We start from the raw sequence: 27,136 nt of genomic DNA, 5'->3' as shown, positions 1-27,136 counted from the left end.
CAATAAAGTCAAGGCACATCATAAAAGAACAGCTGGATCAACACCGCGCTGAGTAACAGTCCATAATGGGGAGTGTAGACATCCAATAGGCTGACGCGTTTCGAGGACTTGCCTCTTCCTCGTTTGTGAGTACAACACCTATTTTATTTCTTATTATTATTTCTTATTAAACATTTTTTATGGTAATGCACTAGGCCTGTGCGCCCTCTCTTTGTTCTTTCCTCATTAAATATCCTTGGTATGCCACTCTTTATGTTTTATTTAATTCCTTCTATTACTAACTGTTCATGCTAATGTATCTTGAGTTGTGTATACATACATATTTAGAAGGGATACCCAGAAACCTGGGAACCTCTGTGGTAAAAGGTTGAGAAAGACAGCTCTAGGGGAAGAGGAAATGACACCAAAGTGACATCACTTTCTCCTAAAGTAGGATAGGTTTAGCATATGCCGAGGGCCCAACTTCTACTGCTCTGCCATCATCCATTGTTACTTCCTAAGCTGGGATCACCCAGAGAATACAAGAAGTCAGTGGTTTTAGTAATGTAAGTAACAGAAATAAATAACAAATCCAATAGGAAAATGGGGCTCCCATGATAGGTGTTAGCCTGGCAAAACAAGAGCAGAGGTCTCCCTCTTGGAGCCAAAATATGTAAAACACTGTTAGATAATATGACTCTCCAGTATCTATAAAAATGAAATACCTGGTATTAGTGGGCTCTCTTTTAGATATCGATTGCTAAGATGACTGGTTGATTTTTTTCACAGCATCAGGTTTTCATTTTGATAGCATCACACATAATTTGAAGACTGGTGTAAAAGCAGTGCCACTTTGATAAACTATGACAATAGCATCCATCAACCTGGTGGCTGACCTAAGTAACTTACAGATCTACACATGAAGTAAGCTTTCCCTTATAGTAAGGTTTTCCAAAATGCAGACAAACATGCTCAAACTAAGCAGAAAGTGACTTGCCAGTTTCATAAAAGTTTTCAAAGTGGCTTCCTTCCAAAGAAAATGTTAATCTTTACCCCTCCTGCTGTCCGCATGCCCAATCTCTGCTGTCCTCAAGTGCTACACTGGGTTCTGCATCAAACACACGTACTGAAGTATCAGATGTTTGGTCGCCCCTACATTCCCTGTTTTCTTCTGCTGAACCTTATGTCACTGTGTCCTGTAGTGATGTAGGGGCCTGCAAAAGGAACCAAAGTGCAGAGGGGGGACCAGACATTTTAAAGACAATGGAGAGCTGCGCTGCGGGTGATGGAAGGGTTGAGCATTAACCCTTTACTTTTTCAAAATAATTTTAGACTAGCCACCGAGCCACTAAAAAGTTGTACATGACAAGTCAACTGACTAGATAATACAGAATGTGCTTACCTGTTATCTTCATTTAGGCTGTCAAACACCTCTCCTCCTATGATCTCATTGTCTGGATTCAAACATATCTGGATCATGTTTGTAACAGACTTCTCTCCCCAGTCACTGTCTTTACGAGCCTTGTTAAAATATTTCAGAGCCTCATTTGGCTGCCCTAGATGCCTGAAATTAAAAATACAGTGAAAAAGTAATTGTTATCGTGGGAGATCCTGCTTCAAAGTTCCAAAAATATAAATGTATGTTTTTTGGCTATTATAAGAACTTGTTATGCTGGTAACACATTCATATAAGTCATCTGGGTACTAGTTTGAGAGTTTGACTGTCAAGCTATGTTTCTTAATCCAAAAAACTTCTTAGCAATAAAACGGACACCTTCAAGGTAAGTAGCTCACCAAAGACTGAATTCCTAAACAACACTGTGGAGATGCCATATTCCTTTAGCCGGCTGCCAGCAATGTGACCTGAAAGTGGATCTCCACCCAAAAGGGGAAGTTTCGCTTTACGCCTTTGTCCCCTGCTCCCCATTAAGGATTGGCACCTTTGGGGAGTGGGGGGGGGCGGATTTGACATGTACCGGCTCCCAGTTCCGCTGCAATTTTCTAGGCGATTGGAAGCGAAAGTCGTCCTACCCCCCTCCCTCCCCGTAGTCTTGTGGGACAAGTGACAGGTACCAGAAGACTACGGGGCCATTCACAAAGCACAGCACTTCTCCCGCATGTGCAGTGGGCACCCGGCTATGAAGCTGCAAACTGTCACAGCCGGGTGCCCACACTGAAGATGCCGGCGCCGGGGAGAGAAGACGGCCGGTAAAACCAGCGGTGGTGAGGACACCGCTGGACCGAGGGACAGGTAAGTGGCTGTATTTAAGTCAGTTTTTGTAGCTGCTGACTTTTATTTTTTTATTTTTTAGGAAGAACTCCGCTTGAAGCTCAGTGTACACTTTTAGCAGAATGGGAAAAGAGAAATGTGTGTACAAACTGATATCTGTTTCTTTGGTAGCAAGTAAGAGAAATTTAGAATTTTGGCAGCAGGATATCATTGCAGCTTAGTTTTTAACCAAGATTAAACCACAAATTGGCTCGTGTAGGAATCATGCATTTTGCAGTAACTGTATTTAACAGAATTGAAGCTCAATTTAGACGTTACCAACAATGAAGACCTTTACAGTAATTATAGCCAGGTTCTAGTGTGGTCCTTGAAGATGCAGTCAACGCCAGATCAAAGAACTTTGGAGCATCATCCAGCTTTCCACTTCTTCTTAGTAAGTCAATCAGTTTACTCAAGACTGTAAAATTATCTAAAAAACATACAGGATAGCATGACACATGCTGCATTAGAGCTTACATGAACAATGATAATAAAAATGAGATTATTGTGTATAGTGGGAGAGCATACTCTACTCTACTGTCAGCTACCAGTGGCAGACAGCCCAGGAAATCTGTTCACTAGGCCAAACAGAAGCCCTTACAAACAATTTAGAGAAATCCTGATTGGATAGTGGAAGTGTAGCTGGGTGGAACATGTGATTATTTTTGTAGTACAAGTGTTGCTTAATGGTTGTGATGGTGGTACACAAGCAGGGGCAGACTGACCATTTGGAAACTCGGGCACTACCCGAGGGCCCGAGGTCAGTAGGGGGCCCCATGAGATGCCCCTGGTACCTTTTTCATAGGCTTTTTTGAGTTTGGGCAAGGACACAGGGGCCCCATGATCCCCTATTGCCCGGGGGCCCCATGAGTTGTCAGTCCGCCCCTGTACACAAGTTTAGGAAACATTGATGTATACCAGTAAAATATATTCAGACCTGGTGTTTTTTCCAGAACCTGGTGAAAATGTTCTATAGCTTTGTCATACTGCTGTTTCCGGAACATGATGTCTGCCATCATCTAATGGGTAAGAAGAGAAGATCAGTTTAATTCTAGGTGATGATGATGACATTATTTGCAGTTCAAACATAATTCTAAAGACTATTAAAGTGGAACTTTATGTACAAAACTAAAATGGGAAAGCAGGCAGGATTTTTAATTCAGAAAAGACATACAGACAGAGACGTGTGGAGGGCAGTCAGGCATAAAAGGACAGCAGAGTCTGTTTATACCCGGACGCCCATAGAGCAGATCGGGCTCCACCCTTGTCTGCTCTGTATAAACTGAGCGGACCTGGACCTGTCATGCACACATTCTGCTCTGATCAGCAGGGCATCAGCAGACAGGTCACCTGCTCATCAAAATGGAGTCTACCCATGTGAAAGGGGCCTTAGTGATATGAAAATCTAGAATGGCCTGGATGATTGGGTACAATTCAGCAGCCTGCCTTTGATACATAATTACATCCTTATGGATGGTAAATGATTATGTCATCATAAAACTTATTGCCCACAGATATCAGGAGACTGCACAAAGGTAACAATGCACAAATATATTATGATTGATTTATATGGTTTTTGTTGGCAAAGAAATGTTGTAGATGAAATTTCTACAGCTTTCTGTATAAATGGGTTTTGATGGTGTGTTTAAGGCTCCATGCACACTGACTTAGGACAATGCTGCTCCTAGAGGGATTTAACGTTTTGCCAGTAGAACAGTAGAAGCAACTAATGTTATCCTATGTGTCTGTGCACATTAGGTCATTTAGAGGCATATTTTGAGTTCAGTATTTAGAGGCTGAAAAAAACTCAACTTTTCTATTTTTGAGAACGGTTTTCGGACAGGAAAACCATTAAATGCTGCTAAGCACTCCTAAACTCTTTTACAAAAAATGCTCTAAATTAGCGGGGGTTTTTTCTGCCAAGAACACTGGCATTTTTTTAAGCCAGTGTGCATGGACCCTAAATCTAAACCATCATGTTGTTTAAAACTGCAGCTTCCTGTATAAACAAAACTCCTCCTGTGCACTCTTTATTTGCCATGCCTCACTGACAGCCTACAGGACAAAATCAAACACCTTTTCCAGGAAAAACCACAGAATAATAAGACATTTGCCAAAAATGGCAAATAACTATCAAGGTATTATAAGAGGTCCTCACCTGGTTTACTCAAATCTTAATCTTTTGGTTGTTGCTGGAGCATAGGAAGGCTTGGGGTCTACAAAGTGCTACAAATATCCTATTTCCAGTCTTATTGAGCTTATACAGCATGTATGTCCTGAGAAAGGGTGCATAAACCCCTGAAACACACTGGCTGTTTTTTTTATTCTATTATAACAATATAACATGATCAGAGGATAAAACCACCTGGGACTGTAACTCAAGATCTAACAGCCAGTGGAAACAAATAAACAAGTATACCCAGGTACCAGTCCTTGCAGATACAGGAGCAGTTTGCCCGCACGTAAACAGTAGTGTGTCAGAATCGGAGGATCTAAGGAGCCACCCGATCTTCACCAGAGCCGCTGGAGGTGTGGATGTTGCACTGCAATGCAGCTCCCAGGTTGCGGCTCTCTAACACACCCATGCGGACACAGTGCAACCAAATAGCTTGCTGGAAGGACATGGAGTATGTACAGGCTACTAGGCACCAAGGTAACCTACTTCAGCAAGCTACGAAGGGAACCCAGAGGAGGGAACTCAGGGAACAAGCATAAAGCTCAGGAGAATGAGGGATGCTGAGCAATGGTGCAGAGACAGACTCAGCAAGCTGGAAAGAACTGCAGGGCATACAACAACAGGTAACAATGCTGAGAAGGACACACACACAGCAATAGAAACTGAAGGGATCCATGAACAGAAGCCATAGGGAATACAACTGCACAGTCAGAGGGAAAACACTGAGAACACAGACAGGATCAAACAACACACAGAATATGGGTATGCTCAATCAGCGGTGAACACCAAAAGAACCAGAGGAGTCCGGCTTCCATGTGAAGACACGTTTTCCAAAGACGAACACACAGATGCAAAGGCTTAATAATACCTAGGTTCAGGGCGGATAGACAGGAACCCAAGCAGCTTGGACAGGAGGCAAAACCCGGCTCTGGATAGATGTGAACGGAAGCATGACAGAGAAGTGACCAGAGGGCAGAGAAAAGTTTGTGTATTATACAAAGAAAAGTGCTATACCTACAGTTGTGCTCAAAAGTTTGCATACCCTGGCAGAAATTGTGAAATTTTGGCATTGAAATTGAAAATATGACTGATCATGCCAAAAAATGCTCTTTTATTGAAGGGTGATGATCATATGAAGCCATTTATTATCAAATAGTTGTTTGGCTCCTTTTTGAATCACCCAAATGGCCATGATCAGGGGCGGACTGACAACTCATGGGGCCCACGAGCAATAGGGGATCATGGGGCCCCTGTGTCCTTGCCCAAACTCAAAAAAGCCTATAAAAAGGTACCAGGGGCATCTCATGGGGCCCCCTACTGACCCCGGGCCCTCGGGTAGTGCCCGAGTTTCCAAATGGTCAGTCCGCCCCTGGCCATGATCAAAAATTTTCATACCCTGGAATGTTTGACCTTGGTACAGACACACAAGGTGACACACACAAATTAAAATGGCAATTAGATGTCCCACATCTGTGGCTTTTTAAATTGCAATTATTGTCAGTGTATAAATAGTCAATGAGTTTGTTAGCATTTACATGGAAGCACTGACTAGGCTAGATACTGAGCCATGGGGATCAGAAAAGAACTGTCAAAAGTCCTGCGTAACAAAGTAATGGAACTTTATAAAGATGGAAAAGGACATAAAAAGATGTCCAAAGCCTTGAATATACCAGTCATCACTTCCACTAAGAAGTAGAAAATTCAGGGACCTCTTGATACCAAGCCAAGTACAGGTAGACCAAGAAAGATTGCAGCCACAACTGCCAGAAGAATTGTGCGGGATACATAGGGAAAACCATAGGTAACAACAAGAAAAATACAGGCTGCTCTGGAAAAAGACAGTGTGGTTGTTTTGAAGGAGCGCAATGTGATGACACTTGAAAAAAAATGAGCTGCATGGTCCAGATGCCAGAAAGAACCTTTACTGCATCAATGACACAAGAAGGCCCGGTTAGGCATGTCAAGGTGTTGTCAGGCATATTGTAACCGGGCTTTTTTGGGGCATTGGTGCAGTAAAAGCTTCTTTCTGGCACCTCGACCAAACAGCTCATTTTTTTTCAAGTATCCCCATATGTACTCCTTAAAAACAACCACACCATCTTTTTCCAGAGCAGCCTGTATTTCTTTTGAGGTTGCCTGTGGGATTTCTTTGAATCCCAGACAATTCTTCTGTCAGTTATGGCTGCAATCTTTCTTGGTCTACCTGACCTTGGCTTTGTATCAAGAGATCCCCGAACTTTCCCCTTCCTAATAGGTGATTTAACAGTACTGATTGGCATATTCAAGGCTTTGCACATCTTTTTGTGTCCTTTTCCATCTTTATAAAGTTCCATTACCTTGTTACTCAGGATTTTTGACAGTTCTTTTCTGATCCCCATGGCTCAGTATCTAGCCTAGTCAGTGCTTCCACGTAAGATCTAACAAACTCATTGACTATTTATTCACTGACACTAATTGCAATTTAAAAAGCTACAAATGTGGGACATTAACCTCTAATTGGCATTTTAACCCGTGTGTGTCACCTTGTGTAACTGTACCAAGGCCAAACATTCCAGGGTATGTAAACTTTTGATCATGGAAATTTGGGTGATTTCTGTTATCATTATGATTTAAAAAGGAGCCAAACAACTATTTGATAACAAAATGGCTTCATATGATCATCATCCTTCAATAAAAGAGCATTTTTTGACACGATCAGTCATATTTTCAGTATCAATGCCAAAATTTCACAATTTCTGCCAGGGTATGCAAGTTTTTGAGCACAACTGTATATACAGTATAAGGAAGTCTTCTTTATAAAGTATAAAGAAGACATTATACATAGCTTTGCACCCTAGCTATCCCATCTAGCCCTTTAGCAACAAGCCAAACTAAAGGATGCTGGCTGACTCCTTATGGTAAATGTTTCCCTGTAATGCACTCTCATCAGTATGGCCTACAACCAAATGAAAAAATGTGGCTCAACCCAGTGTTTCTATATTTAATTACAAAGGCTTTATTTGTGTTGTGCACATACAGTATACACTCATCGGCCACTTTATTAGGTACACCTGTTCAATTGCTTGGTAACACAAATTGCTAATCAGCCAATCACATGGCAGCAACTCAATGCATTTAGGCATCAAGACGTGGTGAAGATGACTTGCTGAAGTTCAAACCGAGCTCAGAATGGGGAAGAACGGGGATTTAAGTGACTTTGAACGTGGTATGGTTGCTGGTGCCAAATGGCTGGTCCCAGTATTTCAAAAATTGCTTATCTACTGGGATTTTCACGCACAACCATCTCTAGGGTTTACAGAGAATGGTCCAAAAAAGAGAAAATATCCAGTGAGCGGCAGTTGTGTGGATGAAAAAGCCTTGTTAATGTCAGAGCTCAGAGGAGAATGGGCGGACTGGTTTAAGATGATAGAAAGGCAATAGTAACTCAAATAACCAATCATTACAACCAAGGTTTGCAGAATACCATCTCTGAACGCAGGACACATCAAACCTTGAAGCAGATGGGCAACAGCAGCAGACGACCACACCGAGTGCTAGTGTACCCATCTTCTAATGGCTACTTCCAGCAAAATAATGCACCATGTCACAAACCTCAAATCATCTCAAACGGGTTGAACGTGACAATGAGTTCACTGTACTCCAATGGCCACTCCACAGTCACAAGATCTCAACCAATAGAGCAACGTTGGGATGTGGTGGAATGGGAGATTCACATCATGGATGTGCATCCAACAAATCTGCAGCAACTGCGTGATGCTATTATGTCAATATGGACCAAAATGTTTCCAATACCTGGTTGACACCTTGTTGAATCTATGCCATGAAGAATTAAGGCAGTTCTGAAGGTAAAAGGGGGTCCAACCCAGTACTAGCAAGGTGTACCTAATAAAGTGGTCAGAGAGTGACTGTATAGTATATATGTATTTGCAGTATACAGAACATGAAAGACAAGAGAACATTCCGTTTACCATGGTAGCTTCCTCTTTATATCTTGGGTCCTGAAGTAAGACATTGCACTGCATTTCACAGGCATCCAAGTCATCCATTATAAGGAACAGACATGACAACTGTAGCAAAACCTGTTATAAAAGAAATGAGATCAGTTGTTTTCTTAAGCACTTGGCCAACCTGATACTACCCACTTCGTGATTTTTTTTTACTCTAGGGTTTTTTACAGATCCAGTAATTTTTAATATACAGAGTGAGCACACCATGTAATTATTTAGCAATAAAGTTGTATTATTATTATTTTTATTATACAGGATTTATATAGCACCAACAGTTTGTGCAGCGCTATACAAAATGAAGGCAGACATTACAGTTACAATACAATTTGGTACAAGAGGAAACAGAGGGCCCTGCTCGTTAGAGCTTACAATCTAAGAGTGAGGCTCAAGTGATACAAAAGGTAATAGCAGTGGGGGATGAGCTGATGGAGAAAGTAGAAATGCAGTGTCTTAGTTAGAGGCAAGATAGGCTTCTTCAAAGATAAGGGTTTTCAGGGAACATTTAAAGGTGGATAAATAAGGAGATAGTAGGACAGATTGGGGCAGGGAGTTCCATAGGATGGGAGAAGCTCAGAAGAAGTCCTGGAGGCGAACATGGGAGGAGGTGACACGGGAACTAGAGAGCAATAAAGTTGTATTAGCCATATAAACACAATAATTATACAATGGGTACAGATATCCAAGTATGTCATCACATCAAGCATAACACAGCAAATGTATTGGCTCCACTGTTAATCCCAATCTATAACCAAAAAGAATACATGCATGTACATAAGAAAATTGAGCGCCACTTGTTCATATAGCAGCTGATGTTCAGAAATATATACAGGTGTTCAGTACCCTAAATGGAATAATTTCCAGAAGGATAAGGAACGCATAGCCAGACCTTGGAGAAAAGAAAGAGAACGAGGATGAAGATCCCAAACTTTTAGAGGTGCAGGAGCCCCGTATCTGCCCTCACTCTTTTCACTGTATTTGTTTACACCTGAAGCCATTACAGGCTAGGGAGAGACAGACCTTCAGTGTCCTTCAATAGGATAACTGGACAGGAAGGCTGCTGTGAGATATCTTTAGAGTCTACTGGCTTTTGCATTCCCATACAAGCCTACAGGAATGCAAAACCCACTTGAAGCAGGTCAAATGCAAGCCAGAAGGAAGTCAACTGCACCTGTCAGTGAATTCTGAATGATCTCAGAAACATCTATAGAGTCCAAAGCTATCTACACAGGGCTTACTTCTCTACAGAGTCACCTTTATAAATACTGTATATCCATAGCTCTTTTATACAAACCAGCTTATGTTTTTTTGTTTTTTTGTGGTCTGGTGGGAAAGCCCCTCTTTAAAAGGCTCATTAGTTTATTCAGATAAAGCTGAACTCAATTGTATCTGAGCACCACAAACTGAAAACCCTATTTAAATTATTTGTAATACTCAAAGCAAATTCACTTTGACCATCCTAACTAAGGGCAGATGATTCATTTACTTCCTGGAATCCATCTGCCCTAAGCTCAGACATATAGGTAGGAGGGTGTGCTCAACTGAAAAGTCCCCTCTTCCAGATTCAAGAAAATGCCTAGGTCATAAACCAGGAAGCAACTGAAGAAATGTTAAAACAAAAAGATTAAAAAGGATGTTAAGGAATTAAAAATAGTTAATGCGGATTGAGAAATTTTAGTATACTGTGACTTCATGTTATACCAAATGGTAACTTTATAAAGTCTACTGCATGAATTTGGAGGACAGGAAGATTTATTTATATATATATATATATATATATATATATCTATCTTAAGATTGTCTGGGTAGATGATGTGAATTACTTACTTTATTGTCTGTGTCGTAGTATGAAATTGCATCTTTGTAGTATTTCAGTGCATTTGTGTAATCCTTCTCCCCTAAGTAATGTTCAGCAAGTTGTACACAGATTTTGGAAGCCACTTGTAACTGATTTGTGATCATATCTGGTTGTTCAAAAGGAACTCGCTTCAATATCCTCATCTGAATGTCCAGTGCCTGAAATGAAATCCAGTAATATGTTTATGTAGCTCACATTTCCCAATGGCCTGTGAAAATGTATAATGAAAGAGAAGTTTCAGAGAGTTGGTCATATAAGAGCTCATCCAGAAAGAACATTAAGCTTGTCAAAGAGATCAGAGTAATGCCTGATGAACAGAGCTATTATAAACAATACACTGCACTTTATAGAGTAAACACATACCTCCATGCAGTTTTGGTTTGCCACAGTACAGCACTCACCTGCACTGCATTTATATCAGTCCTGATCACAAAAAAGTGAATGGGGCAGTTTTGAACGCAATAAATTACATCAAGTTTTCTAGATGCTAAAGCTCAACTTTTAAAGAATCAATTTAAAGAACTAGGCTGCAAGCTGAAGGGAAGGACCTCCAAGGTGATATTCTCTGAAATATTATCTGTGCCATGCGCAACTCAGGAAATACGGGGAGATTAGAGAACTCAATGCATGGCTAAAGACCAGGTGTAAGAGGGAAGGATTTGGGTTTCTAGAGCACTGGGCTGGATTTCATTGGGGTGCAACCTATATGCTAGAGATGGTCTGCACCTAAATGGAAGGAGGTCTGCTATTCTAGGGGAGAGGTTTATGGGGAGGCTGGAGGAGTATTTAAACTAGGATCGAGGGGGAAGGTGAATTAGATTATAATGGGGCAGACAGATCAGACAGGGGTCAGTACTTATTGATGGGTTGAATGGGGAAAGATGGGGGGAGGGCTATGGCAGATGATAAGAAGGTTCCCATGTTACAAACAACTAGTGAAATTGGTAACATTTGTATGAAAATAAAAAATATGCAAAATATGTGTGCACAAGGTGTCAATGGATTAAAGTGTTTGTTCACTAATGCCAGAAGACTGCGAAGCAAAGTAGGTGAGTTGAAAGCTTTGGTGCATGAACAGAACTATGACTGAAAGGGTATTGCTGAATCTTGGCTTCATTTTTCACATGACTGGGCCATTAATATTCCTGGCTATGTTCTCTTTCGGAGAGACAGAGTAAATAGGAAAGGTGGTGGTATCTGTCTTTATGTGAGAAGTGATCTCAGAGCGAGTGTGAAGCATTATGGGTGGAACTGAACATGGGGTTGCGTACTACTAAGGTAATCACTGGAGTTTGTTATAGGCCACCTATTGTTAATGAGGAGGTGGAGACTTAGCTCCTTGCATTGATCGTAAAGGGCTGCAAGGGTTGGGGCAGTGATAATAATGGGAGATTTTAACTACCCGGAAATTGACTAGAGTAATGGCACTGCAGGAACAGTTAAAGGGCAAATGTTTTTAAACCTACTACAGAACAATTTTATGGTACAGTTCATAGAGGCCCCAACTAGGAATGATGCTCTGCTGGACCTGGTAATCTCAAACCATGCAGAGCTTATTATGAATGTCCATATAAAAGAACATCTGGGTAGCAGTGACCATAACATGATTTTATTTATTGTTAGCTGTAAACAGCGAGCACATATGGGAAAAATAAAAAGGCTGAGAGCTTCTCTCTAAGGCTTAGACTTGGAGGGAATATTGGCATCAATGAACACAGCACAGAAATGGGAGTTCTTCAAAAAGACTGTATGTGAACACACTGCAAAATATATTCCCATGGGCAACAAGTTTAAAAAGCTAAAAATCAAACCTATGTGGTTTAAGGCCAAAGTTAAAAAGCTATAGATAATAAGAAAATATATTAATAGTAAAAAGATCTGGTCCGAACATGTATGCCCTTTACGGAATAATCTAGAGTGGGTGACTGGGGACAAAGAGAAGGCAAATTTATTAAATACCTTCTTCAGCTCTATGTATACAAAGGAGCATGGGGGAGCTTTTGTCCATACTGGGGATGGTATTGACATAGCTCCAGATGATCCACATTGGTTCACAATTGACATGATCCAAAAATATTTAGACAGAATAAAGGTGAATAAAGCACCTGGATTGGATGGCATACACCCACGGGTCCTTATTGAATTGAGCTCTGTCATTTCAAAGCTATTGTTTCTAATTTTTAGGGACTGTTTAATGACTGGCATAGTACCACTGGATTGTCATAAGGCCAATGGGGTGCCAATATTTAAAAAGGGATAAAAATCTGTACCAAGTAATTATAGACCTGTTAGTTTAACTTCTATAGTTGGGAATATACTGGAATTTTTAATAAAAGATCACATAGATGAGTTCTTGCTGGAAAAAAATATTTTAAGCAACAAACTGCATGGGTTTATGAAAGACAGACGTTGTGAAACAAATCTGATTTCTTTTCATGAGGAGATGAGCAAAACCTTGGACAGAGGGGTGGCGGTGGACATGGTATACTTGGATTTTTCAAAAGCGTTGACAAAGTTCCCCATACACGGCTAATGTGTAAAGTAAAGTCTATGGGCTTGGAAAAATCTGTATGTAAATGAAAGTACAGAGAAGGGCATGCAAGCTGGTAAGAGGCATGGAGGAGCTTCGGTGTAAAGTTATTCACCCTGAGGTCATCACAGAGGACAAGGGGGCACTCTTTACATCTGGAGGAAAAGAAATGTAATCTCCAAACATGGAAAGGTTTCTTCACAGTAAGAGCTGTGAAAATGTGGAATAGACTCCCTCAAGAGTTGGTTCTGGCCAGCTCAGTGGATTGCTTCAAAAAAGGTCTGGATTCTTTCTTGGATACACAGAATATAACTGGATACTAACATTTATAGGTAAAGTTGATCCAGGGAATATCCGATGCCTCTCGGGGGATCAGGAAGGAATTTTTTCCCCTGTGGGAGCAGATTGTTTCATGGTTTGCTGGGGTTTTTTTTGCCTTCCTCTGGATCAATTGTGGGTGTAGGATTATAACTTTTTTTTTTTTTTTTTAATGGTTGAACTGGATGGACTTTTGTCTTTTTTCAGCCAGACTAACTATGTAACTCAACGTTCAGTTAACAAAAATCCAACTGTTTATTTTTTTTAGAGAGCAGGCATATCCTGAGTAGAAAAGTCTGCATCCTGCCAACATGGTCTTGAGAACAACCCTTGCTTTTTGTGTGGAGGCAGTGGTCTCTCTGAAAAGGTCTGACACACTACCTGATGAGTAAGGCAACATGCACACAGACGTACTAAAGCAAAAAAAAGTTTTATTGTATAAAACACATTGTTTTCCAGTGAACTGTGGAGCTGCAGGTGGGGTGTTAATAGAAGTTAATGGCCGTAGGCCCCTGTACTCATATAAATGCCGATGCTTCTCTGAATTGGCATTTGTCCAAACATGAGACGGAATTTTCCGAATGCACGTCGGCATTCGATAAATCACATTGTATGCGCATGTACAGGTAAATGCTGATCCAGAGAAGCATCAGAGCTTTTACAAGCATAGTGAGGTATAGGCATTCATTTTTATGACTGTCTGTATGCCCCACCTTAGCTCCCTAGCCTCAGGAAAAAGACAGGGTTTATATATATATATATATATATATATATATATATATAATGCCTAAGTACATCCTTGTGTATGAGCCCTAAGACCTATAGCTCTGTAATAAGGAAAGCTGATATTCCTTGCAGTTTGTGTAGTTTGAAAAGCTCTAGCACTGTAGGAAGTGTTCTGGATCTCTGCAGAGAAACTACTGTTTCCACACAGAGAATAAGTGTCTTTTCTTTGCAGCATGATAGCAGGACACAGACTTCTTTAATCAGAAGAGAACAAACTGTCAGACTACACAAATATTTGTCTTGATGTACCGGGAATGTATTTATCTGGTCATACTGAAAGTGGGCTTTAAGATGCCTCTCCTTCATTGTTCATTTATGTTTGTTGTCTGTACACCAGAACATTTATCTTTACAAACATAAACCATAACATAATAATACTTTATAATTGTGTGATTCTTATATTCAGGATCTATTTTATTAAAACTGACTTATTTAAAGGAAACATAATGGTTACCACCGAATATTTCCAGCACTGAGGCTGCATGTTCGATAGATGCGTGGAGTTTTTATACTATCCCTGTGTTGGAGTTTCCCCTGAATACTCAATTTCTTATCACTAATCAAATTCCATTCTGGTATTTGGATAGGTGTATGACCTGCACTTAAACTACAATGGGCTCCCTTTAAACTACAGATATGTATGACTTGCACCCCACTGCCCCTAAGTGACTTTTGCACAGATACAATACTATAATCTATACAGGGCAGGGAACATGACTAAATCCTAATGGAATAATCACCCTCCCATTTACCCAACACAATAACCTGCTGCAATCTTCCAACATATCTACTGCTTTGATACTTGTTCTCTGAGGTTTAATATTATGATCGTTTTCCCCCTGATACAGAGGCTGTCTCAACTGTCTTTACTGGATGATAACGTGAAAAAGAAATAAGAAAAAAAGCCAGCCCACAGAATAACAGAATGTAGATTCTATGAATCTACATAGAAAAGACAAACTGATTAGTAAACGGAGCGGTAAATAGTAATGATTTCAGTATTAAATGATTAAGAGTATATAAATGAGCAGTTAACAGAAGAATCAAATGGATTACTGAATGAGGGCAAAAAACATGTGCACCAAACTGAGGAAATTCACCTTTTATGTCTCATAGTCAAGTCCAACAGTGGAGGAATCCCTGGAGAGATAACCTGTAATGCAGGGGATCATTGCTTGTACAGGCCCCAAAAGATTTCCCAGCTTTGGCCAAAGCATTGAGGAGAATAAGATGTGGATTCTTTTTTTCATTTCTGGTGGGTTTTGCCCTCATTTAGTAATCTATCCACTTCTCTTCATTCATTTATTTAATTGCTGTGTGTTTAATAATGATTTGACATTCTTATGACATACTGCTGGAACAATACATGACTTCATATTCTTGGCTACCTGTAATGTTATTATGATTATACATGATAGCGGCAATACAATGAGCCTGAAATACGTCACCGACTGAGCCCAGAATGTGCTCCTTGTCATAGTGCGGGGAATCAATGACATGACCCAAAAAGAGGGAACGACCTTACTCCTCATCTCCATCTCCACCATATCTCCCCCCCTACCCCCCACCCTACTCCTCCATTGTTACTCCTCCTCTCCACCTCATTTCCCCCACCCTCCACCATATCTCCCACCCTACTCCTCCATTGTTACTCCACCTCTCCATCACCACCATATCTCCCACCCCACTCCTCCTCTCCACCATATCTCCCCCCGTACCCCCCACCATATCTCCCACCCTACTCCTCCATTGTTACTCCTCCTCTCCATCTCCACCATATCCCTCTCTCTCCCCCTTCATTTCCAGCTCTCCCCTCACCTCCACCACTTCTATCCTCTTCTCAGATCTACTGCCCTTCTCCACCAGTTCTCCCTGCATGCTTTCCCATCAATCAGTCCCCTTCCCCATCACATTTCCCTCTACCCTCCGTCATTTCTCCTTCTCCCCTCCCTACCCCCCCCCCAACATTTCTCCCTCCTCTCCCTACTGCCCCCCCATCACAGAGCGTCTCTTCTACCCCTCCCCCATAATATCTGTACTGTATGACATCACCTCCCCTCCCCCACCATACAATCTATATACTCTAAAACATCACCCCCCCCTATACAATCTATATACTGTATGATAGCCCACCCCTCCCCCACCATACAATCTATATACTCTAGAACATCACCCCCCCCTCTATACAATCTATATACTGTATGATATCACCTCCCTCCCCCACCATACAATCTATATACTGTATGACACCCCACCCCTCCCCCACCATACAATCTATATACTGTATGAAACCCCACCATAAAATCTATATGCCGTATACTATCACTTCCATCTGTATATTACCTCCCCCATAGGATCATCTCATATACAATGTACACAAAGTATACTTTACACCTAAAACTGGAGTCCACAAGAGTGAACATCTACAGGGTAGAACTTAAAGTGTTACTAAACCCAGGACCCTGCATTCACTATATCTGGTGTCCCACAGTACACAGAACATGGAAATGCAATTATTTTAGTAACTATAAACTGCTAAATACCTTTTCTCATCAGCAGTTAGAGCAGTCTTGTAACTTCTATCAGTGTCCAGCCGAGCACTAGCTGTTAGGAGCAGTTTTCTTTCTGCTCTAGGAGGATGCAAAACCCCTGTCCTCTGTCTGGATAGCACTGATTGGCCCTGTGCTGATCGCATTCACTCTCCCAAGACAAGAAAAAAAAAAATCTCTAGCAATACACACCAAACTGAGCATGTGCAGAGTGTCTCCACACGATATGTCTTATCAGGCGATAAGACCGTGGCACTTGAAGAAGGGGAGGATCAGAAAAGTTAGGTTCAAACTGAATTGTTACACAGGATTAACCCCCGCTTTACTGCATATACAGACTGATTTTACTATTGTGGGTTTAGTAACACTTTAATAAATGTGTGAACAGAAGACAAGTTGTAGCCTTACAAACTTAATGTGATAGTAAACTCGTTTTTTAAAATTTTACCTACAGGTAAGCTTACAATAAAGCTTACCTGTAGGTAAAATGAATATCTCCTAAACGTGCATTGTTTAGGAGATATTCTCAATTTTCAAAAGCCGGCGAATGCGCTCTGAAGGAACGGCATACCAGTGTTGTTCCTTCAGAGTTGTGTGCCGTGGCCTGGGACTCCCAAGCACATGCGCGGAAGTAATGTCATTGCGGCCCAGCCTGTCAGACAGCCAGAGTTCGCAAACCCGGAAGGAAGACCCGGTGAAGATGGAAGTCTCTGCAGCGATGACAGCGCGCCGCTGGAGGACTTTGTTTTAAGGTACGTTTTATATAATGTGCTAGTATGCGATGCATACTACCACATTATGACATTACCTTGCAGGGGACTTTTTTGGGTTTTTTTTCCTGAGATTTACTACATCTTTAAACAACAGAAGCCTGATGGGGCTTGACTGGGAAATAAGGAACCTTACCCTTGATACCATAGGCCTGAGAAAAGGAATGACGAATCCCCCTAGAAATAGTGGATCAAGAGGATCAAGAAGCAGCCTGACTCTTGTGAGGACCCACAAGCACAACAAACAAGGAATCAGACCGTCAAAATGAAGTGGTATACCTAAACTCAAACAGATCAAACAACAATAAAAGAGTGAAGCATCTTCTCCTTAGGATGCTTCGGATTAGTACAAAAAGAGAGTAACACAATCTCCTGATTCAAGCAGAACAAAGAAACCACTGTAAGTAAGTAAGAAGACTGAAACCTCAACATCACCTTTATCCTGGTGAAAAACCAGGAAAGATTCCTTGTAAGAAAGCACAAAAAAAAGGTGAGCAGATAAATGTTTAAATCTAAAGACTCAAGAAAATCCAACAGGCATAGCCAAGGATAAAATTCTACCAGGAACCCATTACGTCAGGCAAAAAGCTTATTATTTTTTTTCAGTAAGTCTGTATAGATAGTGAAACAAAATCTGACAGGGGTTATAACCCTCCCTTACTTTATCCAAAATGGAAAAAAAACTGTTGCCTATAGTTCTACTTTAAGATCTGAGCTAAACAAATAAAACCCTGGCTACACCAGAGCTCAAAATGTGGCATAAAGCTCAGGCAAAGATCGATTCTGCCAAAGTGAAGTGTTACTATTAGTCCTCAGAATATCAAGCCATGTCCCATAGCTTGAGACACTAATTCATCAGGTTGGAAGATTGGCCTTTTAAACCCGAAATTAATAAAAGTAAGAGGGTCTAGGTGAGGGGCAATACTGTCAGTGGCCATAAGATGCATAAACCAGGGGATCTGACCAGTGCATCAGTGGAAAATATGAAAAGTTTACAATGCCAATTAGTATAAACTGAAGCCTGCCAGGGGCAGGCCTCCCAAAGCCTTGGGATATTTCATACTGGACAAGTTCAGTTTATGTCTGCTGGAGCCCCAGATAAAAGGTTTTAGTAGAGAATCTAACACTTTAAAATATTTCAGGAACAAAGAGATTGTAGACTGCCAAAAAATATAAAGGGTTTTAGGGAGAAAAATCATTTTAGCAAGGTTAATACGAGTGCTAGACCCAGTCCTCTGGATGGCTGGGGGTCACCATAAACAGAAGCAGCCAAAGGGATGAATGAGTCAATCAGTGTACATACAGTGGAAGTTGGAACCACCTGGAACTTCTTTCTGCAAATGCTATTGGTGCCAAGTAGGGCTATACAACATATATATAAGTAAAAGTGCAGAGCTAAAAATCAATCAGAGTAGATAAATAAGTTATTGCAAAGTGCTATAGTGCCAATGATCAAAGTAAATAAAATGGAAATTATAAATAAGTGTCCATATATGTGACAGTCTGTGTTAAGGTGATCATCAATCTTATGCAATCTGCTGATAAGTTATTCAGTGATGTGCCAAAAGGTGTGGTAAAAATACGCACTCACCAGATGCGTATTTTAAATACGCATATAAGTTATATAGCCAGAGGTCCCCTTAAAGGTGGAACGGATTAAGCAAACCGGATACGGAATCTCTTTCCTCTGGATAATACGTAGCCTTGCGGGTGTCTTCCGAATCTATAAAGGTGTATTCCTGCCAGAGGTCCCCTTAAGGTGGGATGGGTGTAACAGCCTGAAGTGGAATCTCCCTCCTCTGGATCCTATGTAGTACTGCAGATAAATTCCAAGATAGACTCTGTGAATCAATCAGCTCAATGTAGAGCCAGAAAAAGAGTTGGCCATAGTGTAGTATTGTAATAAAAAGGTTTATTAGTAATCCACGTGGTAAAACAGGTAAGTATAAAATGAATAACAATGCATTGTGGATAGGGACTAACCGTCCACCAAGCAAGATGGCCGCCAGACCTTTACGAGGCTCCGGCAGCGTGACGTCACAGCGTATTGGCTCCTCCTTAAAGGATTCCACTTCAGGCTGTTACACCCATCCCACCTTAAGGGGACCTCTGGCAGGAATACACCTTTATAGATTCGGAAGACACCCACAGGTCTACGTATTATCCAGAGGAAGGAGATTCCGTATCCGGTTTGCTTCATATGTTCCACCTTTAAGGGGACCTCTGGCTATATAACTTATATACCTCACCTGTTCCTCTATCCAGCGGCGCGCTGTCTTCCCGGCTTCTGTAGTGTGGGCGCTCGGCATGACAGCCGGGTGCCAAGTGTGCATGCGCGAGAAGCGGTGCGCTTTGTGAATGGTAAGGCGGCACCTGGGACATATGACAGGTCCCTGAAGCCGCCGGACCAATCACAAAGCGCAGCGCTTCTCACTCATGTGCACTGGGCACCCTGCTGTCAAGCCAAGCGCCCACACTACAGAAGCCGGGAAGACAGTGCGCCGCTGGATAGAGGAACAGGTAAGGTCCTGCTGCAGAGCGGACACTAACCAAAGAACAACTCTGCAGAAGTAAGAGCGGGTACCTGTCAAATTCAGGTACCCGCTCCCCCCCCTCCCCAAAGGTCAACAGTCATCTCCTGTACTGTCCACAGTCTCTGGTCATCTCCTGTACTATGTCCGCAGTCCATTGGTTCAGAACATTTTTTTTCCTGTTTTCTGCCTCTAAAACCTAGGTGCGTCTTATGGTCAGGTGCGTCTTATACTTACCTAGGGCTATAAAACGAAGAACTCGGGAACAGGTAGATAAGTAGTTTGATAGGTGGCTGCCACCTAAGAGTAGGGGATCATTTAAATAAAAATTTCACTAAAAGCAATGTTTCCTTTAAGTTATTGGTTAAAATAAATTTGCAGCAAAACCACATGCAATATAAAGATACTACGATGCATATACAAAAAGAAACAAAGGCGTGAAGGACTTTAAAGATGCTTGTATACCCTCAGGATGAATAACTTTGATACACTAAATGTATAAAAATTATGAAATTTATTACACATAATAAAATGGAACATATACACCCTCCCATAAAATCAGGTAGGAAAAAGGCCCCAGCAATATCTGGTCCCATTGTACTCGTCTCTCTCTCTTGGGGTCGATCTTTGGTCTGAGCAACTGTCACTATGGGTAACTCACATTATCATAATTATAGATTACTGATTAGGTATAATAGGGTTAACTTGTGTTATTATCTAGATTTTGATGTTAAGTAAATAACTAGTATTGGAATATATTGTATTTCATGATCCCTTCTGTATTTACAGTGTTTTCCCTTCTTTGAACCCCTGAAGAAGCAAATGCAGCAAAACACGTTGGGATTTACCATCATATCACCTTCCCATTTTGATGCTTGTTACATTGGTGATGTTTAGGTCATGATTCTATATTGTTGACCAAGAGAACGTGTGATATGGGATTCTCTGTACTGAAGGGTTCTTTTTCCTACCTAATTTTATGGGAGGGTGTTTATATTCCATTTTATTATGTGTAATAAATTTCATAATTTTTATACATTTAGTGTGTCAAAGTTTTTCATCCTGAGGGTATACAAGCACCTTTAAAGTCTTTCACACCTTTGTTTCTATTTGTATATGCATATACTTGGACATTGTGCTAATGGATCTGACATACCAATTGTGAATAAAGAGACTATGATGCAATCACTTCACATATGCACTTTTTTCCATGGAGGCTGCAGAACATCGGCGGCTATCTTACCTTGTTTAACGTGTCAACCATTTCTTCTGTTTTATAGTTTTTGTATGTACGCCCAAGTAAAATGAGAAACTTCACATCATTAAACAGTGAGGGCAAATCAGAAACTGAAAGGAAATCGAATGCAGTGTGTTACTATTTGTCCAGCTGATACTATAAAATATGATTCCACATAAGCTACCTATTCAATTCCAGGAAAATTACTATGTCCTTGTTGGTTTAGCACAATTACTGGGTTAAAGTGTAGCTCTTGGCAAATATAAAAACACCATTAAAAAGAAGCTGTGTATTCCTTTAAAAATAATTAAATGCATTTTACATACAGCTTGCTGTTGATCTCAACTTTCTGTCATCTCATGCACAGCAGCACTTCTACAGGGAAGAGGAGAGGCAACACGAAGAGCCATCAGAAGGGGAAAGCATACTGAGATGAGTTCATGACCCATCTGTGTGCTGCTGTTTCTTTATTGTCAAAAAGCTGTTAAAGTACAACTAAAGGAAGACATGCACATACCTCATAAAGTTAATAAAAAACTTGCTTTACTTTCCCTAAGTGGGCCAAACTCTCCTTCATTTGTGTCTCCCATGCTTCCCCTCCCAGACACTGCAGCTTACAGTGGTAAGGTTTCAGCAGCAGAGGCAGAGCTGTCCAACTCTCACTCTCACAACCACCAATGCAGGTGGAGGGGGGATTAACTTTCATTGCCACTGACCACCAATACAGAAGAGGAGAAGCTGCAGAAGTGCACTTTTGATGCGTTTTGTGTTTTAATCTGGCCAGCAGCAAGCTGGGGAAAAAACGCAAAATGCATCAAAAACACGTGCAAAAACGCACCACAAAAAGCACGGCAGAAACGGATCAAACGCCAACTGCACAGGTGTGAATCTAGCCTTACTCAAAATGGCCACACCCACAAATGCTAAGGGGTGTTTTTCAAAGGGATTTCTCAGCAAAATAAAGCATGGAGACATGGATGGATGTGTGAGTTTGCTTTTAAAATGTATATGCTGCATAGTACCAATGAAACATTCCAAACCCAAGAGTCAAGATGAATTAATACTGGGAAGTAAACAGACCTTTTAGTGTAATAATAGATGAGTGCATATGTACTGGACAGGTATATATTCCCCCCAAAATCAAACATGTTCATAGAGCATAGTGAAAACCCTTTGTTCTACCAAGTTCCTTCATCAAAAGGAAAAACATACCAGGCTCGTGATTCAGAGCGTGTGTCAGGAGATCTTCTGCTTTTTTATAGTTCTTCAGTTTAAGAAAAAGTTCAGCAAGATCACAGCACAGAAAATCCTCTGCACTCATCTTTAGAGCAGCTTCATAGTAATTTACTGCCTAGGAATAAGATAAAGGTGAGACAGCCATCACACTCCATGAAAATGTCACAGGTGAATGGAGAAATGTAGGAAGTAGAGGTTTACACTCTGACATCTTACATATACATACATCTAATATACAAACCTTCATAAATAGTAAGTGAAGTTCACCATTTATTGAAAGTATCCTATGAGAAACTATTTTGTTTTCGTTTTCGATGAATTTAAATAACTCCCGTCTATAGTATACAGTGTAAACCAGCAAAGCATTCAAGTTTAGCTAGCATAGCACAGGGCACATACAGTAACATAGCTTGCACCAAGTAAGAGTCTGTCAATAGAACCCTCTGCCAACACTGTGATCTTCCATATACAAGACACACATTGTTTTTAAAAAAAGGTAACAATTATTCCTCATAATTATGGCCAAATGTTATTGCAGGTTACACAGTTCATTAGCAATATCCTCAGGGATACAACAAGGTGTTGTTATATCATACACGTATAGTCCCTATGTTTCTTAGAGACTTCGTGTTTGCTTTCTGTGGCCAAAGCACATGGCTTTGTGACCCTGGCAAATTGTTACAGTCCACATTTCCAAAGCCTTCCTGAAAGCAGGGGTGTCCCTAGGGTTGGTGTCACCCGGTGCAGTAACATTTGGTGATACCCCCTCCGACGATCCGCACAGGATGGATCGAATCTGCGGATTGAGCATAATGGACCGGACTCCGATCCATTATGCTCCCCAATCCACAGATCCGATCCATCCTGCGGGGATAGTAGGCTTTCTTTACAACTTACCTTTTTCATGGAACGGGTCCGGTGTCACCCCATATAGGTTGCATGCCGACGATCCCCGCAGGATGGTTCAGATCTGCGGATTGAGCATAATGGATCAGAGTCCAATCCATTATGCTCCCCAGTCCGCAGATCTGATCCATCCTGCGGGAATCATCGGCATGCAACCTATATGGGGTGACACCGGACCCGTTCCATGAAAAAGGTAAGTTGTAAACAAAGCCGACTATCCCCGCAGAATGGATCGGATCCATCCTGCCGGGATTGTCGGCTTGCTTTCCAACTTACCTTTAATTGGAGCGGGTCCGGTGTCACCCCGTGCGGTAGGTGTCACCCGGTGACGCATGCACCCCCCACACCTGCCTGAAAGTATTATACAATACTATGTAGGCCATGTAATATTCAGACCCCATGCACACTGAGCATTTGCCCAGCTCTTCTAAATACATTTCTCCTGGAAGGAGAAAAGCAGTGTAAAAAATGTGCCACATTTTTGCAAACGCGTTTAGGCGCATCAAGTGCTTGAGTGTTCATTCGTTTCAATGGCTAGAATATTAATTTATTTTGGCCATTGAAATGAATGAACACAAGAGCTAAATGAGCATGCACTTAAGTGCATTTAGACGTGTTTACATGGGTTCAGGTGCATCAGGCATTTTTTTGCGGCCAAACACTCCTCTCTCACTGGCCCTGTCTTTTTTCTTTCTTCTTCTAAACGACCCCTGCCAGTAAATGCCTTTGTGTGCATGGACACATAGGCTAACAAAGAAGGGTGTTTAGAGGCAGAAAAAAAGCAAAACGCCCTTAAAAAAGACATTTTTGATGCCTAGTGTGAGTCTTTTTACTTATTACTTAAAATAAACATCATTATTCCTCATTAGCTGTTCAGTGAAAGGGAAAACTTTGATTGTAAAGCCTATTAATAACTTTGTCTCAGCTGATCAAAAGAATACAGGAAACTTAAAAAAGTAAGCAAGCATTAAATTCTGATATTCTGAATGTGCTGATGGCATAAAAATACAGAATTAATGAAAATCTACTACAACCTTTTTATACTGATGGGTTCTCATAAGCGATAGTCCAACCCTGCTTGTAAGTGCTGCATCTTTTGGCTTCTTTCTTTGTGCTTGATCATAGACCTCTAAGGCTTTCTCTGGCTGATACAAGAAGAACACAAATAATCATTAATTACATTTAGACCATAAATAGAAAAGTATTATTTTAATAAAAATTAAAGTAAACCTTTCCTAATAGAAACCCAAAAATGCTAACTGTTTGGCTTTTATGAAGATCCACTGGCTTCAATACTTTCCGGGTCATTAGCTAAGAACAAGTATACCAATCAGTAAAGTCCTTATCTTCATACTTGTTCAATACTGTAGCTGTAGCAGCCTGGTATTATTCTTTTAGAACCAGTGGTAAACTTTTATGTAAAAGCGATCCAAACAGCCCAATCACTTTTAGAGAGCTTGAAAAGGGGCTCCCTTCTTCCGGCATCTTTCTAAGGCTCTCCCGTTCCACCAGGTAGCTCGGGACTGATGTAAAGTGTCAGGCCGGCTGATAGCAGAGGAAATGGAGGAACATCCATTCCCCCATCTCCTTTGTGAAAAATAAAGCATGAAGCGACAAGGATATCGTCACTTCTGGTTTCAGTGCTCTGTTTGATCGGCTGCCTTGGAGGGCACAGGAGGGATTGGGGTCTAACAGACCCCAGATCTCTCCATAAAGATTAACTGTCATTGCACAAAGTCATCACAAGTGGTGTTGTTCCCCCCTTGGAAAGGCAATAATAAAATAAAAAAAGGAAAAAAAAAGGAAAAAATTATAAAAAAAAAATAAAATGAAAAGAAATGAAAAAATATTAAAGCACCTCCATCACCCCCATTCTCAACAAATGCAAACATTTAGGTCCACACGCATTTGTAAAAAGTGACTGTTCCAGAAATGTGGGGTGATGCCTCAAGTGTCAGAGTGAAAGCAAAAATTCTAGCAGCAGAGCTCATGTTTAACTCTAAACTGGTAAAATGTAAACCCTTTTAAACAGTTGCTATTGGATAATTTTTGGTACTGTAGTTTGTTGCCATTCAGGCTTGGCGCCATTTTAAATCTTGACATGTTTAGTATCTATTTACTGCAACATTATATCTTATATTTTGTCAAAATATTGGGTATTATATTGTGTTGCACTATAATTTGCATTTGAATATTCTCCAGGGTCTTTCCTTTCAGGAAATATATAATGCTTGGAGGTTCTAAGTGATTTTCTAGCAAAATAAAAAAAAAAGCTGACTTTAACTGCTTTGGCGCTGCCCTATAGTAAAAATACTGCTACATGGCGGCACGGGTGCGCAAAATCATGTATATATACGTGACTCGCGCTCCTGCGGTTTTTGCGGGCTGGGTGCCGATCTGCTGATGCCATGATTTGATCCCAAGGGATCAATCATCCGATTTAGGTCAGTGATGGTCAGCCTAAGTCGGATGATCGATTCCTGTCCTATCAGGGATCTTCCTGTACCTGTGTTTACACTTACACAGGTACAGGAAGTGAGATCACATTCTGTCCCAGAGAGAGAAGAATCAAGACACAGTGAGTAAAAGCAGCACACTTTTCACACTTAGAACACTTTAGGACACATTTAACCCCTTGATTCACATACCAGCACTGCAGTATCACTTGGTGGTATGGCGAGTCCCATAAGTGCAGTACAAGCTGGTGCAGTGGAGAGCACAAGTATTGTCCCGCAGCTACCAAGAATTCGCACACAGGCCCATACAGCCCCTAGTATCCTTCCGGACATGCTTGCAAATCCCAATTGGCAGCCCACAAATTCTGCAGCACCCTTACTTCCCCCATTCACTGCCCAAACCGGAATTCAGATGGAAACAGCAAATTTAAATACTCCCCTTGATTTTTTTGGAGCGGTGTAAAAATAATTTAAAAAATCAAAAAAAGGTAAACAAAAAACAAAAAAACACCCTCGCCGCCCCACACCTGCGTTCCTGACCCCGTGCCAGTATGTTAACAGCAGTTGTACCCTGCATGTGAGGTATCGCCGCGAATGTCAGATCAAGGGCAGTAATTCTAGCACCAGACCTCCTCTGTAAATTTAAAATGGTAGCTTGTACAGGCTTTTAAAGTGTTGCCTATGGATATTAAAACATATGCAGTTTGTCGCCATTGCAAGGGACATGCGCAGTTTTAAAGCATGTCATGTTTGGTATCTATTTACTCGACATACCATCATCTTTTATATTTTACCAAATAATTGGCCAAGATATTGTGTTTTTGTGCAATAAAAGTTAAAAAAAAATTATTTTTTCCAAAACATTTGCGTTTGAAAAATTGCTGCGTGAGTACTATGTGACATAACAAATTGCAGCACCCACCATTTTATTCACTAGGGTGTCTGCTTTAAAAAACTATACAATGTTTTGGGGTTCAAATTTTCCTAGTAAAAAATACTAATTTATTTCAAGTGAACAAAAAGTTTCAGAAAAGGCTTGGTCTTCAGGTGGTTAAAAGTGTGAATAATGTGTGGCATAAACTTCTAATGCTGGGCATAAAATGCCCCCACCCCCCAAAAAGACCCCTTTTTGGAAAGCAGATAGCCCAAACTATTTGCTGAGAGGCATATTGAGTCAATAGAAGAATTTATTTTTTTACCACAAGTTTTTAGAAAATGACAAAAAATTATAATTTTTTTTACAGAAAATTGGCATTTAAATGATTTATTGCTCACACATGCCATTGGTATATGTGGAATTACTCCCCACAACACATTCTGCTACTTCTCCCGAGTATGGGGGTACCACATGTGAGAGACTTGGCAGTCTAGCCAAGTACAGGACTCCAAAATCTAATCAGCACCTTCAGGCCTTTAAAGGGCTTTATTTCCTCATTCCACTTCCTGACTACCTATCACAGTTTGGGAGGCCCTGAAATGTCAGGATAACACCAAACTCCCCCAAACGATCCCTTTTTGGAGAGTAGACACC

General features: G+C 40.9%; 1 protein-coding gene across 2 annotated transcripts in view; it reads right to left on the bottom strand.

Annotated features, from left to right (window-relative positions):
- Positions 1-27,136, bottom strand: part of TTC21A (tetratricopeptide repeat domain 21A) — a 99,084-nt gene that overhangs the window by 14,415 nt on the left and 57,533 nt on the right. For both annotated transcript variants that reach the window (XM_089673135.1, XM_089673134.1), the window contains 8 exons: positions 24,184-24,294; positions 22,220-22,358; positions 21,014-21,117; positions 10,256-10,444; positions 8,393-8,503; positions 3,186-3,267; positions 2,528-2,678; positions 1,382-1,543 (listed from right to left, as the gene is read on the bottom strand). In XM_089673135.1, the coding sequence (XP_089529261.1) occupies positions 1,382-1,543; positions 2,528-2,678; positions 3,186-3,267; positions 8,393-8,503; positions 10,256-10,444; positions 21,014-21,117; positions 22,220-22,358; positions 24,184-24,294 (1,049 nt within the window). The remainder of the gene's footprint in view (positions 1-1,381; positions 1,544-2,527; positions 2,679-3,185; positions 3,268-8,392; positions 8,504-10,255; positions 10,445-21,013; positions 21,118-22,219; positions 22,359-24,183; positions 24,295-27,136) is intronic.

The sequence above is a fragment of the Staurois parvus genome, unplaced genomic scaffold (assembly GCF_062004578.1).
Source record: "Staurois parvus isolate SC_StPar_1 unplaced genomic scaffold, SC_StPar_1.0 ptg000136l, whole genome shotgun sequence".
Taxonomy (NCBI): Eukaryota; Metazoa; Chordata; class Amphibia; order Anura; family Ranidae; genus Staurois; species Staurois parvus.
The sequence above is the reverse complement of the archived record's forward strand: the minus strand, read 5'-3'. Positions and strand labels throughout refer to the sequence as shown.